At 42.9% G+C, this 18,853-nt stretch overlaps 1 protein-coding gene across 1 annotated transcript in view; it reads left to right on the forward strand.

Annotated features, from left to right (window-relative positions):
• Positions 1-18,853, forward strand: part of Pappa (pappalysin 1) — a 223,955-nt gene that overhangs the window by 13,440 nt on the left and 191,662 nt on the right. Inside the window, exon 2 of the mRNA XM_042678753.1 lies at positions 17,573-18,635. Within this exon, the coding sequence (XP_042534687.1) occupies positions 17,573-18,635 (1,063 nt within the window). The remainder of the gene's footprint in view (positions 1-17,572; positions 18,636-18,853) is intronic.

An 18,853-nucleotide genomic window follows, 5' to 3' on the forward strand; every position in this document is an offset into this window, starting at 1 on the left:
CAGAGCAGTTCCTCTGCCCTTGTAGACTTTGTATTACCATGAGGAAAGAAAGAGAATAACCCAGTAACTAACAGTGGGAAAATACATTGAGAGCATCAACCAATGGAATCATAAGATCTGGTGTGTAGTATCCAAAGACTTCTCTGACTATTATAACAGGAGATCGTGTGAAGACACAAGAAGACTCTCAATTACAGCATTACCTTGGTGTGCATTGATTGCTGATATTACTGTTTTTGTTATGACTCTGACTAAAATAGTAAAGTAGCATATTTGAGGTCAACAGAGGAAAGGTGTTTCTTGTACTTGGCTTTAGGAAGAAATTGTGACCCTTGAGACAGTTTCTACAAAAAAATGATGTTTTACACACTTTTCTAGAGTGTAACATTTTCATCAGTTTTTTTTAAAGGGACGTGTGGCCCTGATGAGTGAAAATGTTGAAAAACTGGTGCATACCAGGTCATTTCCTAAATTCTGTTCCCAGCTCTAAAATCTGATCACTGTAGGGGATCTGTGGAAATGAGAATGTTGATGTTTAGTTGTCATATCAGACTGAAGAATTGCACTTTCCTTCATCTGTATCCTTGTTGGAATAAATAGAATTGGGAACTTTTATTCCTCTGAGGAGGAATTAGTTTATTCCTTAGAAATATAATCTACAACTTTGTTTATTCAAACTCTGGTCTCTGAGTTTTGCAGAGATTTTTAAATAGGCAATTTCACTTCTAATGTGGCCTGAAATGGTCCTGCTGGTAATTATTCTCAATGGACTTTGCTCATGAATAAAATCATCCATCCACTCTGCTATTTTTCCTTCTTTCCTTCCTTCCTTCCTTCCTTCCTTCTTTCTTTCCTTCCTTCCTTCCTTCCTCCCTTCTTTCCTTCCTTCCCTCCCTCCTTTCTTCCTTCTTTCCTTTTCTCCTTCCTTCCTTCCCTCCTTCCTTCCTCTGTCCTTCCTTCCTCTGTCCTTCCTTCCTTTTCTTTCTTTCACCCTTCTGCCCTTCCCCCCTCTCTCCTTCCTTCATTCTCTCCCCTTTTTCTTTTCCTTCCTTTCTTCCTCTTTCCCTCTCTTCCTCATTCCTTCCCTCTTTTCTCCCTTCTTCCCTCTTTTCCTCTCTCTCTTATTTCTTTCCTTTCTTCCTTTCTCTTTCCCTACCTTCCTTTTCCTTCCTTTCTTCCTTATATTCATTTATGTAATCTTCCTCCCTCCAAACTTTGTGCTAAGGATTGGGGGAAAAGGAGAGTCTAATTCTACTTTTTTATGCTACTTTGTGTCCTTAAAACAAGTAAAAAAAATCTCTGAAACATTCCATGGAACTATGCACGTTCAGAGCATAGTTTCCAGATTCACTTCCAAATTTGCTGTTCCTGCATAACTATATAATGCTAAGTAGTTCTGGTGGTGCTTTGAGTCTGGATCTACACTACCAGAAGTTCCCTTATCAACAATATTTTAGATCAGTGACCATGCCCTCAGATCAGCAGGTGGTGGACAAGCAATAGAGAACGAGAGGCCTGATTGCACAGAAAGAGAAGACAGCTGCCACTCACTTGGCTTCTTTTTGTTCACTGCCTCGCAAAGGCCCTGTTCAGCAGTGCTCAGCCTGTGCTTTGGGGTGTAGGATGTAGCAGGAAGCCCTCTTTGCAAGGGGTTGTTTAGTTTCCGAAGCATTTTCAACGTGTACCTATCATATTCCCCCTCACCTTGTAAAACAAGCATTTTCATTTAATACAGTAAGGTCTTTGTATTCTCAACAACAAACACATGGTCTAAAGTCCTTGAACACAACCTGTCTTTTTCTCCAACCCCGACAGCCAGCCCTGACTTTGCCTGCCCTCTTACAAAGCCCAGTGTCAGTAAAAATATCTGTTTACAAACAAGGGCTTCCAAGACAACAGTATCAGTAGCTCAAACAAGCCTCTGAAATGTGGCCTCATTCTGTCCTTGGAATCCTCGTTAACAATGTGTTTCATGGGCAGTGGCTTTCACAGAAGGCTCCCATCTTTCCATCTGTCCCAGGGCCTGCTTTCCTTAACTCCTTCTACTTACTGATTAAAACCAAGCACAGTCTAAACTGCAGAGGCAGTCCATGTTGGCCTAGGCCTTGTGAAAAACTGAGAGACATGGTCCCAATTGCTTACCAAAGGGAAAGGAAAACCTAAGCCCATCCAGCCTGTAGTGCCGGCAGAAATGGAACCCAATTGACAAAGGATTATTGGTTAGATGGATACCCGGATCAAATAATGACCATGTGGCTCTCAATCATTTTCCTTTCCTTTTCCTTTTCTTTTCTTTTTTTTTTTTTAGGTTGTGGGGCTTGAACTTGGGGCCTCGGCGCTATACCTGAGCTCTTTTCGATCAAGGCTAGCACTCTACCACTTTGAGCCACAGCTCCACTTCTGGTTTTTGAGTGGTTAATTGGAGATAAGAGTCTCATGGAGACTTTTCTGCCTAGACTGGCTTTCAACCATAACCCTCACATCTCAGCCTCCTGAGTAGCTAGGATTACAGGTGTGAGCCACCAGTGCCCAGCTGGCGGGCACTCAGCAACTGAAGGAGCTGTTCAACAACTTGAACTATTGCTGGCATACAGTAATAATACCTAATTTAGTTGTCATTCCTGACATCTTTTTACTGCTCCCTATAAATCCCTGAAGAAGGCACTGTTCATATACCGATTTTTCCAATGAGATATGAAGAATTTTAAGCGAGCTTCCGAAGATGTGTGGTAGGTTAATGGTAGAAGCAATCCTTAGGGTCCACATTCTAACAATTCCACCATAAAATCCCCTAATGTCATGTCTGAACTCCGTTAACTGACCAAGTTTGCTGCCCAAATCATTTTCTACAATACATTTCCTTGGTGCTTCATATTAGGCTTTCTCAATCTTAGCACCTTTGTCAGGTCAATCCTTATTGGGTCATCATGTGTGAATCACAAGATGTTCATGAACATCTCCAGGCTTTTACTCATTAGATGCAAAAGCAGCAAGCAGCCTCCTCTCATTCCAGAGTTAGGAAAACCAAAAATATCTGCAAGCAGTCGTAAATATCCTTCTGAAGTCAAAGTCTCACTAAGATCATCACTGACTTACATAACTTCTTCATATTAAACAGAACTACTTGGCATTCCTAGAATGCATTCCCACCTCCTTGCTTTTGACATTTCATTTCCACTTGACCTTGGCTGTCCTTAGCCTCCTCTCCATCGATCTTTTCTCTTCTGTGCTCTTTCAGTTCCTCAACCTCATACATGGCCAGAAAGGAAATAGCACCTTGTCTGGGTTACTGACTTACTTGCTTTTATACCTTTTTTTAAAAAGAAGTGTTCATTGCTTTTAAGCTTCTGGGTTAAAATCTTCTAAGCATTCCACCATAGTCTTCAGTTCAAGCTTCAATCTACTCTACACAATCAACAGTTTTGTCTATTAGGTTTACCTTGTGTCAGGCCCAAGCTAAGGACTGAGTGGGGGAAGCCAATTCCAGCCCTTGCACAAGTTTATGTGATAGCCTAATGGGATCTGAAAGGAACTTGGAGATCAACTCTACATCATCTTTTTCCAAACTGAACAGATAGGGAAACTAAAAGGCCAAAGATAAATGAAATTTAATCGAGGTCAAATAGGAACCCGTCTCAAAGCTGAGCTAATCACCCTGAGCCAGAATAAGTGTCTACAATACCTTTCATCTATCTAGAACAGCCCTCAAGCTCTTTTTTTAAAAAAGAAAAATTTTAAAAATTAAGTAGTTGTCCAAAGAGGTTACAGTTTCCTCTGTCAGATTATGAGTACAATGCATCTCAATCAGTGTCACCCCTTCCAGAATTCTCCCATGTTTTCCCCCTCTCATCCTGAGCTGAGTTATGATTCATGATATTTTAGCAGCTACCAAAACAACCGAAAGTTAACATCCGGTTTAATACACCTATCACCCTTCTCCAAAATTCCGCTTGCATTCTACCCTCTTCATTAATAATGCTGAATCCCATCAGATTGCCAAAGGAGAGTTTGGCCTGACATAGCAGTCCTAGCTGTGTCATCGCAGTCATTCTATGAATGAAGCAGAAGGTAGCATCTCTAGCTAATGAGCCTCATCTCTAGACGCCTTCTTTCGAAAGCCAGCAAAGATGCCCCTCTATCTGTGGAGTAACCTCAGATCTCTTGGCACACCATACGTGCCCTTTGTGATCTAGTCTCAGGCAGCCCTGGCTGCTTCCTTTCCTCTGTGTTCCGTAGTGTGTCTATGTGTAGCCTCTATCCTATGTAATACAGATGTCTTCCTCATTCCCAGGGCTGCCTACATGTGACTTCATAGCTCTATCTTTTGCTCATACTTCATCTTGTGCTTAAAGGTCTCCCAGATTGACCTCTCTCAAAGCCTGTATCTCACCCAGGCTCAGATCTCTGAGATTCATCCAAGGGAAATTTCCTTGAGCTTGCTGCTCAGAAGCAGTGTTTTCTCCATAAGCACTATTTGTGCTTCTGCTGTAGGGCTTGCCTCACTATATAGTACTTAATCTATCATTAAAAAAGGGCCCCCTGTCCTCAAGTCACCAGTTTTTCTCTGGCTGGCCAGTCAATTTGCTAGTTACAAGTATGACCACTGAATTCAGATTGCCTGGAGTGGAACCCCCATTCCTGCCCCTTGCCAACAAATTACTCAAGCTTAAGCTAGTTAAGTCTCCCTTTTCTCATAATAATATTTCCAATCGTAATATCTCCCTGCTTGGATTACTATGAGGATTCCCTGTGGTAATTCATGCAAGAAACTTAGCTCCATGCCTTCTACACAGCAACCACCGGTAAGCACCGGCTCTCATGTCTTACCCTGCCGTGGAGTGTAATGCTGGGTGGCTCAGCCCTGCAAAGTAGAGCTCTGCTTGTCTGGCCTTGCCCTTTTCTTATCTCCTTTTGCCATCTCTCTCCCTGAAGGGCTCACCCTTCTCCGTAGGCCAAGATGAGGTGATGGCAGGCTCACCCTAGAGAGGAGCGTTTGTTTCCAGATCTCAGCCCACACTGTCTGGGGTTGTTTTTACATAACTTGCTGTGGCCCTGTGTCAGGTATGAAGTGTGCATCACTTGGCTGGCCCACCTGGGAATCTGCCCGTCCCTCTCAGCTCCCCTGGTTGGCGGCAGGTGCTCCTTTTCTTCCACCAAGGCTAATTTTGCAAATGGCCCAGCAACCACACCCCCAAAAGGGAAATGAGCTCTTTAGGAATGGCTATCACAATGCCAAAGCTCCACAATTCTTGCAGAAACCACTGTTAAAGTCACAATTTCTGGGTGCTGGTGGCTCCCTCCTGTAATCCTAGCTACTCAAGAGTCTGAGATCTGAGAATCGTGGTTCAAAGTCAGCCGGGGCAGGAAAGTCCATGAGACTCTTATCTCCAATTAACTACCCAGAAAGCCAGAAGTGTAGTTATGGTTCAAGTGGTAGAGCACTAGTCTTGAGTGAAAAAAGCTGACAGACAATGCTCAGGCCCTGGGTTCAAGCCTCAGTACTGACACACAAATACATAAAAGCCATAATAATAATAATAATATATGCAATAATACATTAATAACAATAAGAAAACATGGATAAGATAATATACATGTATAAAATACGTATGTATAATATTACATGAATAAGAATATATTTATATCAGAATATCTTTCTTAATTATATTTGTATCTAAGTCAATGCAATCATAATGTGTATATCTCTATGCCAACATAACTATGAATTTTCATTTACTTATTTATTCAGGAAGGGGTATATTTGGGGGAATAATGGAAAACAATGCTTTAAGAAAATGAATCCAGTGACATTTTAAGAAGGGAGGAAGGTACTGGAACATGGGTGTTGAAGAGAGCTGCAATAATGGTGAATGTCGTATATGAAGCACAAACTCTCATGTATGCTTTTCCTGTACCCTTTATAGTGGGTAAGAGCATGATGATTGCATGAAATAAGAAAAGCAAAGCCCTTCAGACAAAGATCCTGACTTGCCTAAATTTTGTTGTATATGATGATAGAGCTGAGATTTTAAGTTATAAACATCATTGAAGATATAAACACCCCTCTATCCTATGGGCATGTGAACTTATCCACATTTTGAGCTGTAGCCACATAACTACACGTGCAGAGTACCTATTAGTGCTATCATTGTGTCAGAACAGATGGTAGTAAGACATAGTTTTTCAAATTTCAAATGTGCAGCGCGTGCATGCACACACATGCACACACACACAAACAAGAAATATAAATGAATTTACCAAGAGAAGCCACATTATGATTAAAGCAAAACTGAGTGAAGGGTACCGTATAAGGGATGTGCCCTTTCCTTCCTCAACAGTGCAAGTGGACATCGTTTTTGAGATCTCTGAAATACTGAGAATAGATATTGTCCTTTCTGGGATTTAGTAGATGTGTCTGGATGGCTTCGCAGGAACGACTGAAAGATGCTTCTGACCTTACTGGCTACACCCATCTCTTTCGTGTTCTTCAATTCTATCTCCTTTCTGTGTTTCTTCCCACCTGCATTTGGTCTTTCTTGCTTTCACACCCAGGCATTACAATGCTGATTTCTTGGATGTTTGTGCCAGATACTTGGTTAATTGTTCAGCTAATATTATTACATCCTTCCAATCAGAGCCACATTGAGGTCATGTTGGAGCCAGAATTTAACAGATCTGTTTGCTCCCGAGTAGTATTTTTAAACACAAGACTATCCATTGTGTTGTCTTTGACAAACACCCTCACGTGCACGCTTAGTCTATCTGCCTTACATGTTTATGTGTGTATGTGTATATTAAAAAAAACATTAATCAGTGCCTTCTACTTGCCAGCCATTGTACCCTAAGCATACCAAACATGGCTTCTGGAACCTCCCTTGCCCGATGTTCATTGTATGTGGACAGTGCTGCAGCTCCAAATCAGAAAGTTGCACTTCTTTCTAATGTAGCTTCTTGTGTGCGCGGTAAGACGGTGTGGTGTCTGTTTGCTACAGTGTACACATGTGTTACTCTTCAATTCCAGCTTCTCCCTTTCGATTAATGTGAAGTTACTGGTTAAGTGTAGATCTGGTGAGCAGTGTGGAGGAAACGAGGAGATTATGACTGGGGAGTATGATGTGAAGAAGTTGGTGCAAACAGGGTGTCATTGTGTCCTCAATTGAAGCCCAGGGCTCAAGTCCTGGTTCTGCCTCTCACATGCTGTGATAGTGAACAATTCACTCTCCAATCTTGGAGCCTCACTTTTTCTATTTGTACAAGCAACATTATCATTTTGTATTTTCTCCCTTTTAAAGAATCTTAAGAGAAGCAAATGAAATAACAAATGTGCTTTGTATGCTTGAAATTTTTCACAGAACATTAACATGATTCTGTCAGTATAACCAACAGAGTGATCATCAGTGTGGAGGGGATTTTTAAATCATCCATGTAAAAAATAAGTAACTAACTTTAATAGAATTATTGCTTATGTTTTCCACAGAAAATGTAGAGCTTTGGCTAAGCGATAGCTTCAGACTCAGAGAGCGGGCTCTCACTATTTGGATGTTTACAGATTAAGTGAACTCTGCTAAGTCACTGCAACCTTCTGGAAACTCAGTTTCCTCACTCATTAAGGGACCGAGGAATGTTATATTAGGAGTACTTAGGTTAATTTAATAAGATAATGCATACAGTTCTTATCCTTTAGAAATGACTGGCATTAGAGTGAATCAGAGAAGCAATTCTGAGGGCATGGTAAGAAAACGGGTTCATAGTTTTTCTAATTTAACAGTCTCTAGTCTCTTCTACCAATGTGTGTCACTAAGTGTAGTACCAGCATTAAGGAAAGTAAAGTGTCTATGAAGAAGGTTAAGGCTCCATACTATGAACTTCTAGAAAGGATCTGATAGAGCAGATGCTCCAGGAATGCATGTTGAAGGGATCAGTGGCATTATACATGTATACATTGTGAGTGTTCATTTGGAAAATGGAAGAGCTCAGGGAGAACATAGTCCAAAGCCTTGGACATCCTCGGGTCTGACTGGGGAGAAAAGGGATCAAATAACGCTGAGAAATTTGGGAAACCAGATCCTGGGAAGGAGAGGAAGTGGTTTAGGCTCTTCTAAGAGAACTCTGAGAAATACTTAAAAGATGTGAAGGTTTTCTCAGGTGGTAGGGAGTTCTCTGGTTCTAGAAGTGATTTAAGGTTGAGATTAGTTGCTAAAGTGGATGATAAAAGAAAAAGGAAGGAAGAAAGGAAAAAGAAAGAAAGAAGAAAGAAGGATGGGGAGAGAAGGAGGGAGAGAAGGTGGGAAGGATGGAGGGAGAGAGGGAGAGAGGGAAGAAGGAAGTAAGGGAGGGAGGAAAGAAGGAAAGAAAGAATGAAGGAAGGAAGGAAAAGGAAGATTAGCAAAGGAGTTTCCAGCCCAGACTCTGCCTGATTCTATGGTGAAGAGTAAAGGATTGGGGTGTCCATGAAGGTTGTAGACCACAGGAGGTACTAGTCCTTGAGAGTTCCCTTGGAAATGATATCATTGTCTCTGATGAGTGAGTGAAGAGAGGAGCTTTTAGGTCATCCTCAGAATGACCAAAGGTAGGGTCTCCCTTCCAAGATAGATCCATCATAAACACCACCTAGTTCACAAGGCATGGTTTGAACCATGTAACTTTTGAGAGTGTCTTAAATTGAACAGTGCTTCTCTTTTTGCCCTCTTCTACTTTCCCTTTATTCCTTGTCTTTTTCTCTCCTCCTCCACTTCCATTTCTAAGTTGATAATGCACCAATTTCATTAATAAAATAAAAAAACAAAACAATGAACATAGGTCTCTAGTTGGAAGAGCAATGACAGAAAGGGTTCAGTGTACCAGCACAGAATAAAAGGGAAAAATAAAATAGTCCCAGTTCTGAGGGAAAATGTCAGGCATTTATTATGAATATCAATAAAAAGTATAATTACATTCACTGCACGCTATGCAAATGAGTGTTTGTAGTCTCACAGTAAATTTTCAAAATGGCCCTGTGTGTGAAGTACTTGTTATATCAGTTTACATACGAGGAAATTAACAAGGAGCAGAGTTTTTGCCCAAGGCTATACAGCTAACAAGGAGCAGAGCTGGGGTTCGAGCAGATTAATCTGACTCCCCAGTACACTTGTACATATGTTTTAACGCTTGTTATATAGCTAATGGCCCTGGGCCATGCCCTGGCACATTCATTATCTCATTAGTTCCCTCTACAACTGTCAAAAGAAGAAGTGCTAGACCCATTTTATAGATGAGACGTCTAAACTGAAGAGAGATTCCCTGAGTTTCAGTCTCACATGGTCTGTAAATGGAAAAGCCAACATTTGACTTCAGACTTGTTTACCTACCTCTATGCCTAAGCAAACTGCTTGTAAGAGAGACAGTCTAGAGGATCACGAGCCAGAGAGGGACGGGTATGTACTGAGCCTTCAGAGGCATGTTGTCATCCCAAATACATTGCATATGTCTGTTTGTCATAATTATGGTTATACTCTTAGGTATACTTAGGGTGCACTTAGAGTATACCTTAGGCATACTCTTCTCAAATTTGCCTCGTATCTGAATTGTTTAAAGAAGTTTTCCATTTATCTTCCTTCTCCCTCCCCAGAGATCTGTGTAGTGTATAGGATAAGAGTTTTCCTCGCCCACAGTACACATATGAGAACTAATACTTGGAGAAGTAAATTGACTCATCCAAGCTCACACAGTTAGTTAAAAAAAAGAAAAAGAAAAAGTGAACAGACCCATCTAGTCATGGAGCCTCAGATAATTAATTGTTCCTAGCCAAGAGAAATGAACGCAGGAGAGTAGATGCAGAGAGAGTAGATGCAGATGACGTTTTTGGGTGCTGATGTCATTGTTCCCTGCGGTCCTGGTCCTCCCTGTACATCGATATAAGCAAACCATAGGAAGCCCTTGAGCCAGTCTTGACTGTGTGACTTTCTCCATGGTTATTTTGTTTTTAATGCTGCTGCTTCTCTGATTCCAAGAATCATGGATGCCCAGATAGAAGTACACATTGGCATGTCCTTCCACTGGGGAGTTCCTTTTAAGACCTCCTTCCCCTGAGCCTAAGGGGAATCCTTTGAGCCAGTGGGAGTCCAGAGGACTGAGGAGGCAGAGAAATGTTTCCTCTTGCGCTCTAGTGCTACCCAGGAGCACCCCGCGTTCCTCTGAATATCTAGTGGTACTGAGTCCTTCAGGTCATTTTTGAGGAGCCACCCCCCCCACCCCACCCCCAGCTGAACCTAGCGCAGGGACCATGGCTATACTTAACCCAAATCTGTCTGTTTTAATCATTCTCCTCTGAACAGATAAAAGCTTTCCATAGGATTGCTCTCTCAAGCATTCCTCTGTGGCTTTGATACCAGCGATTAAATCATGGAAGGCAAAACAAAACAAAACAGAGAGGGACCTGCTTCAACCTTTAGCTTTTAATTTTTTTTTTAGCCTCCTGAAAGAAACCAGATTGCTGACCTAAATTTTCCCCCTTTCATCACCATATCCTCTCACCTCTGCTTTAATTCTCCCACAGCAAGTGGGTATCCTTAAAGTGGAGGGTCTAAAACTGTTTCCCCCCATCCAGGACCTGATAGCGCCCAACTGAGGGAAGCAGGCTGGGATGGCTGATGGAACAAGTCCTAGCATCTCGAGCCTAAAATGGAAAGGACCTCTGCGAGGAACACCTGCTGTGGCTCTCATCTCAGGCGAGGTGGAAAAGCTCAGAGACCCTCAGCAGAGCAGCAGCAGAAACTGGGTCCAAGAGCCTGAAGTGTAGGGTGGAAGTGATGATAAGGCAGGAAAGCAGCTAGAGGTCAAGTTTTCACTCTAGAGTTGAACACATGGCATGCAGAATTGGTTTTCCCAATCTGTAGACAGGATTCTTAGAGACAAAGTCACTTAGCCTGTACCTCAGTTTCCTTATCTCCCAAAAGCATAATGATAAAGCTCCTTTGACAGGGTTTTTAAGGGCTCCACATGGGAAATCTGTGCTTAACAGAGAGGTGGCTACATAGAGGCTTTTGGAAACTGTTGTTTTTGTCATTACTTACTTGAAAATGCTACTTTTTCACAGGGGAGACAGGACCTGGATAGGGCATTCTCTCCTCTGGTATCTACTTTCCCAAGGAGAAAAACAATATTATAAATATTATATAGATATAATAGAGAGAGAGACAGATAGTTATAAATACAGATAGATGTAGATATAAATTGTCATTGTTCCCTAATTCTCCTTAAATAATGATTCTTTTTAAAAAGGCCAAATGGTAACATAAAACAATCCCAGAAAAAACAAACACATAGAAAAAAAAAATCCCACAGGATGGAGGCATCGCTATGGAACGCCTCAAATGTGGAGGGAACTCAGGCTACCTTGAATTCCAGTCCTGCTGGAATGAGTGTGTGTGATGTTGGAAGAAGATCTCCCCTCTCCAAGGCTTCCGTTTTCTTCTCTGCAGATAGCAGCTACTGTGTGAGGTTGCAGTTGGAGATCTGAGAAGCCTCAGCATGGAAGCTGCTGTCTACGTGCTGGTTCTACAGCAAGGGCTTCATTCCTGCAGACACATCCCTTCCCCGCAAGGAGTGTGACCACATCACCTCATATACTGCACTCTTCCCAAAATAGTAATTGAGTAATTGATGCGCTATATTAAGAGGACCGAGAGCAAGGCAGTGGAAGGTAGAATAGATTTTTAGAGGAATCACAGTGGCAGAACTTAGAAGGGTTGCAGAATGAGGGTGTGATTGTTTGCTAGGTGGCTGAACAACCGAGATCTTGTTTCTTAGACTTCTGAAGACTAAAACCTGAAATACAAGTAGCAGCATGGTGTGTTTCTTTTTTTCTAGAATACTGTCTCCTGGGCTTGTAGGTAGCCATCTTTTTTCCCGAATCTTCACATGGTCTTCCTGTCATACTCGTCTACGCCCTAATTATCTGTGTTATTTAGTTTATTTACTTTTTTGCAGGCCCCAGGACTTGAACTCAGGGCCTGGATGCTGTCCCTGAACCTTTCTGTGCTCAAAGCTAATGCTTTACCCACTTAAACCCCAGTGCCACTTCTGACTTTTTCCGTGGAGATAAGAGTTGCAGACTTTCCTACCCAGGCTGACTTCAAACCATGATCCTCAGATCTCAGCCTCCTAGAGCTAGGATTATAGGCATAAGTCACCAGCACCTGGCCTAATTATCTTTTTTTTTTTAATTTGGTAGGACACAAGTTGTAATGGGATCCATTAATGATCTCACTGTAAGGTGAGACTTCTTTAAAGACCCTGTTATCGAACACAGCCATATTCTGAGCAACTGAGGGTTTGTATGCATGGGGCATACTAGTGTTTAGTCCACAAAAGACCTAAAGGAAGATGGGAAGTAGCCAAGAGTATGTCAAATATCTTAGGAGAGAAAAACTCCAACTGGAATTTGCAACAAGCCTGAATATCAGACATGAAAGTAGAAAGGGGAACAGAATGAACTAGTGAGAGAGAAGAGTGGACAGGAGAGAATAATGGAAATGTAATCATGATTCAAGGACATCACATAAATGAATGCAGGTGAACATTTAAAATGTTCTAAAACTAGAACCCTGAATAAGAAACCATCAGGCACTGGGCATCAATGACTCATGCCTGTAATCCTCCTTCTCAGGAGGCTGAGATTTGAGGATCAAGATTTGAAGCCAGCCCATGCAGAAAACTCTATAAGACTCTTATCTCCAACTAACCAGCAAAAAGCCCTAGTTGGAGCATTAACTAATTGGTAGAGCATTAGCATTGAGTGAAAAAGCTAAGCAAAAGCACCCAAGCCTTCAGTTCAAATCCCAGTACTGACCAAATAAAACAAGGCCAATCAACCAGGGTTCCAATGACCAAAGCCTTAACAGGAGGCCCAGAAGAAGCCCTTTTCCACACATGGAGCCCAACTCCTCTCCTTCTAGACATTGTGACCCGATATTTTATTAGCCTACAAAATGGTTCTTGACATTTGTATTGTCTAGTTCTACAGGGTCATAATCTGAGGCAGGTGTTTGCCAATGATATGAAGATTACATGCAGAGTGGTATGTGGCCTTCTACCTTGTTGAGTGAGAGTATGACCCCAGGATTATTCTCTAGTTCCACCAAGATGGTTCAAATGACCTTGTACCATTTTAAGCCATGTCTCTATCTTGCTCAACAACTGTAGGGAAAGACAGAGAAAGGAGGCATACTTATACCCGTGTTTCCTCAGAGAATCATGTTCTGTGACCTATATGGAGAGAATTGGAGGAGAGGGAACCGGAGCATGCAGCAGTATGGAATGGAGTAAGGTTGTCATTCAAATGAACACAGATTTCTGAGTAGCTTCTACATACCAGGAACAAAACCATGAACAAAAGAGTTCTTAAATTCTAGTGGGAGATTCATTTCATCTGGATCCCTACTTTAACAGTTCCATGAGGCCATGGAACAAAAAAAAGCTGGTGTGATTTGTATCCAGGAAAACTGACTTGGCATGCTAAATCTATATCTTTGGTGTCCGATCCCTGGTCCTGGGTTGATGCTCCAGAGGTACTTCCCATTCATCCAACCATTGGAATGTGAATTCGGTGAATCAAGATATTTTCTTGTGGAAATAAAGGCCCATCACCACTAATACTAGCCCATCAGTGGTTTCCTTTTGCCACTTAGACTCCAGGCAAATGTAACCCTCTGAATTCCTGAAGTCAGTGCTTCAAGGTTCTCATTTCCCTTAATGTATTTCCTCCTTGGTTGTACTGAAAACCCTTCTTTGCCTGTCCTCTCTGCCCATCCCCCCCCCCCCCCCCCCCCCCCTCCGGGCTAAGCTACCTCTTACTCTTAGCTGTATGTTTACAGCATCTGGCTTTTCTCATTCCTTGCTTCTTTTCTCTCAACTGTGAAGAGAAGAGGGGCGGCCTGAGCTTGAGTCTGCAGCCTCTGGAAGGTTCTGAGGTGAGGGCACCCTACCGATGTATAAACATTTTACCTTGCTAACCAGGGAACTGGGCTTCCAAGGACAACAGGAAAACCAGGCACTGGGAGCCCCTGGAAAAATAAAAAACTTCAGCAGGGAGGAGGGATGTGGGAAGAGTCCTGTTTCAGATTTTAATTTCCTTATTAAGAGACCCTTCACATTTTATTTTTAGTGGGGAGACGATAGGTGGGGGAAGGAGAGAACTTAAGCCAAGGATTAAGCATGAGCCAGGTAGCTTCCAGAACCTTTGTGCCCTGCTGATTCACAAAGTGGGCACCAATAAGAGCAATCTGGGGCAACTCGTTCTAAATCTGGAATCAGATCTTTGTCAGAGGGACTGTCATTTCTTACTATCATCTAAGCTAATGGGGATTTAAGATCTGTAAAGTCATTTTTTTTTTTTTTTGCCAGTGAGTTTGAGGAGGACTTGGGCTTTATCTAAGCCTTCATTCTAGCTCTTAACACATCAAATGAGCTGCCTTCAGGGTACATATATATATATATATATATATATATATATATATATATATATGTATATACATATATATGTGTATATATATATATATAGTTTCCAGTCATTTCCTACATTTTCATCCTTAATTTTATTCCTAGACCTGCCAGCATCTCAAAAATGAACTTCCATTTGTATTGCCATTGTATGCCAACGCTACTCTATTCACTGTCTTTTAAGAATAACAGCATGTTTAAAGAAAGACACGGAGCAGGAAATGAAGTTCCACAGAGGCAAAGTGCAAAAGTTCCATTTTTGCCCCAGATATTCAGCTAGTAATTGCTGTCATCAGAATTCAAAAGCGATTACCTCAAGTCCAAAGAGCCTGCTCTTCCCCACCCCCACCAGGAACACATTCTGTCCTCTGACTCTCTGACCATTAGCCACAGAGACAAAAATTAGTGCCTTTGGTATTTTTATGTCCTGAATGTCCCTGTTTTGCTTTAACCTCACTGTTCAAAATTGGACCGAATCATTCACGAGACACTTTCTGAGTGCCTATTGTAGCAAGGTGCTGGGGAAAAATAATAGAGATCACCAGACATAGTTAGTATCCTCAAGAAACATCCAGAGAGGAGACAACGAGGTAGGCACCCGCAACTCCAAAACCAGAGAGCCCACATCGAGTTTCCTAAAAGTAAAGTGGGTGCAGAGGAGACAGTGCTTTCTCCACTCAGGATGATCGGGGAGAACTTCTGGGAAGAAGTGCCTTGTATGTTAGTCACTGGGAAGTCTGGAAGAAAGAAAATCAGATTCGGATTGAGTTTGTGACAAGGAACCTCATCCAAACCCCTCCTTTACTAGCTGGATCACTGAGGACCAGAAAGGCACTTGGTTCTCCAACAAAGTGACCCAGACTGCAGGAGCAGGATGACTGTGTTGTTAGTAGACTCGAGACATTCCCCGAAATACCGTTGGCTTGGGTCAGGGAGTGGGAAGAGACTTAGGAAAGCTTAGATCCTCAGCCAAAATGCTGGTCATGTCAATTCCTCACACAGAGATTTTTACACAAACTCTAAGGTCCCAGTGCCAGCAGAGCAGTAAGGATTGTGTGGGCCTCCTCTATTGATTCTGCTGGATGCTCTCCATGTTCATTTGATGAGCATTAATGGCAGATGCACACAGAGTTATGGTGACTGCAAAAATTCTCTAGTGAGAGTAGGGCCTGTCCTCCTAAATGAGCATCTTTTATTCATCCTCATCTCCCTCTCTTTTCTCCTCCCACCTGGCTTCATGCAGCATCTGACACTTAAAATGCACTCTTAATTAGCAAGTCCTCTTCCCCATCCAACACCTTTGTCTGTGCCAAGGACATTGGGTATATTCCAGAAAAGGCTGGGGAGCAAGGGGCTGGTGAGTATAAAGATAATTAGATCCAGAGACAATCCACTAAGCTACTTCCTGGAGTTCCCAGAGTAAGTCTATGGATGCCTAGCCTGGAACACCCTCAAACACCTAACTAAAACTTGTGGCACCCCTCCTCTCCAAGTTGATGATGTGGTCCAAATCCCTGTTGGCACCAGTGAAAGGGTGAGAGGTGTTATGGAATTATCACACAGGACAGTGAATTCCAGGGTCTTATAGAATCTACTGACTAATTGACTTTGAACTTGTCTCTTCCTCTCTTTTAATTTCCTTACCCATCATCACTTATGAGAAACTTTAATAACACTGCCATGAGGATGTTGCATAAATGTATTAAAGAAGTCATTCAAAGCTGGGTGGTGGTGGCTCATGCTTGAAATCTTAACTACTCAGGAGGCTGAGAGCTAGAGGAAACTGAAGTTTAGAAATAATCCAGGTAGGGAAAAAAACTATGAGACTCCAATTTCAAAATAGCCAGTAAAAAGCCTGGCTGAAGGTACAATTTCAATATAGAACTGATTCATGCAGACTTTAGTATGCCTGGCTTACCTCACAGGCTCTGTAGATTTTGACAATTGTTACCATTTTAAAGGCAACATCTCATATTAAGAGGATAGGCAGGTAGATAAGAGATAGATGATAGATAGATAGATAGATAGATAGATAGATAGATAGATAGATAGATAGATAGATAGAGATACGTTATATAAGGATTATTGTTAGAGAAGAGCAAGCTAACATGAGTCTCAAGAGATTTGTGAATGATTCTGTGTAACCTAACAAATGCCTTCCACTCTTTGGGTCTTAGTGCCTTCATCTGTAAAATGAAGGAGTTGAAAATGATGATTTTCAATAACTTCCCAGCTTGGCTCTTAAATGTCAACCTTGTTTTTTTTTTTTGTCGGTCATGGGGTTTGAACTCTGGGCCTGGGCATTGTCCCTCAGCTCTTCAGCTCAAGGCTTGCACTCTACCACTTGAGCCACAGCGCCACTTCCAGTTTTCTGGTGGCTTATTGGAGATAAGAGTCTCATGAGCTTTCCTGCCCGGGCTGGCTTTGAAACATGATCCTCAGATCTCAGCCTCCTGAGTAGCTAGGATTACAACCATGAGCCACCAGCACCCAGAGAATGTCAACCTTTTTTGGGGGAACCAACCAAAGTGCTTATCTTTTCAACCCTTGACCTTACCATTCTCCCAAATTCAACTCTACAGATCATTCAATGACTGCCAATGACAGGTGTATACACAAATGTCCTCTAAATGAGCACCTTCTGTTATAATCTGCTATTTCTCCTCTTACCTCACATATCATCCCCCACTTAAAAGTTCCTATTAATTAGAAAGTATTCTTCGCCTGAACTTTCACAAAAGAAACAGTGTTCTTCATATTTGTATCACTGTTATTGCTATTGTTCTTGTGTTTCCTTTAGCTGATGTACCCATTCTGCAAACCAGAAACTCCCTCACACCCTCCATATTCAAAACCATTCAAAATGAATCTGCGTGGGTTGGGGCTATGATGTAATGGCTCCAAACCCAATTTATTTACTTCTCACCACCCTTGGGGCGGTCCCAGAGGCACCATTAGTAACTGCCAGGATTCCACAAAGCAGTTTGAAATTAGGACCACCTGAGGTAGAATTTTATCGGGGGGGGGGGGGAAGTAACACCTTCCTTTCCCTCCATCTTTTGTTTATTCATCTTTCTCTTTTGGGGCCACATAGGGCTGTATGACAAATGCTCTTATACCTCGCGTGATCAAGGATGGGTCGTGGGCATTCACACCGTCGGTGATCAAGGCAACAGAGACCCACGCTACTTTTTCTCCTTGAAGACAGACCGGGCCCGGCAAGTGACTACCATCAATGCCCATCGCAGCTACCTCCCAGGCCAGTGGGTATTTCTAGCTGCCACCTATGATGGACGGCTGATGAAGCTCTATGTGAATGGTGCCCAGGTGGCGAATTCCGGGGGGCAAGTGGGTGGCATATTCAGCCCACTGACCCAGAAGTGTAAAGTGCTCATGCTGGGGGGCAGCACTCTGAGTCACAACTACCGAGGCTACATCGAGCACTTCCGTCTCTGGAAGGTGGCCAGGACTCAGCGAGAGATACTACTGGACATGGAAAATCACGGCCTCTACACCCCTCTACCTCAGCTCCTCCTCCAGGAGAACTGGGACAATGTGCAACGCATTTGGTCCCCCATGAAAGATGGCCACAGCCCCCGAGTGGAACTTAGTAATGCCCACGGCTTCCTGCTGGACACGAATCTGGAGCCCCCTCTGTGCGGGCAGACGCTGTGTGACAACAAAGAGGTCATCGCCAGCTACAACCAGCTCCCCAGATTCCGCCAGCCGAAGGTGGTGCGCTACCGCGTGGTCAACCTCTACGATGATGACCATGAGAACCCAACCGTGAGCCGCCAGCAGGTGGATTTCCAGCACCAGCAGCTGGCCGAGGCCTTCCAGCATTACAACATCTCCTGGGAGCTGGAGGTGCTGGAGGTGAATAACTCCTCCCTGCGTCACCGCCTTGTCCTAGCCAACTGTGACATCAGCAAGATCGGGGATGAGAGCTGTGATCCTGAGTGTAACCACACACTGACCGGCCATGACGGCGGGGACTGCCGGCACCTGCGCTACCCAGCTTTCATGAAGAAGCAGCAGAACGGCGTATGCGACATGGACTGCAACTACGAACGCTTCAACTTCGATGGTGGGGAGTGCTGTGACCCCAACATCACCAATGTCACCGAGACGTGCTTTGATCCCGACTCTCCACACAGGTAAGCCCCTCCTGGGCGGAGCGTGCACACTCGAGAACAACACAGGATGTTTCCATTTGATAGATGTGGCATCTGAGACCTGTGTGGGTGAGGACAATTTTTCAGTGCATGCAGCAGCTTCAAGGCAATTCTATTATTACTCAGGTCATCAGGGAAACCACATAGAGCTATCTAGAAGTTCATTGTAGAGGTAATGATTGAGTACTTATCACTGGCTG

The sequence above is a fragment of the Dipodomys spectabilis genome, unplaced genomic scaffold (genome assembly GCF_019054845.1).
Source record: "Dipodomys spectabilis isolate Male_0828 unplaced genomic scaffold, ASM1905484v1 ptg000046l, whole genome shotgun sequence".
Lineage (NCBI taxonomy): Eukaryota > Metazoa > Chordata > Mammalia > Rodentia > Heteromyidae > Dipodomys > Dipodomys spectabilis.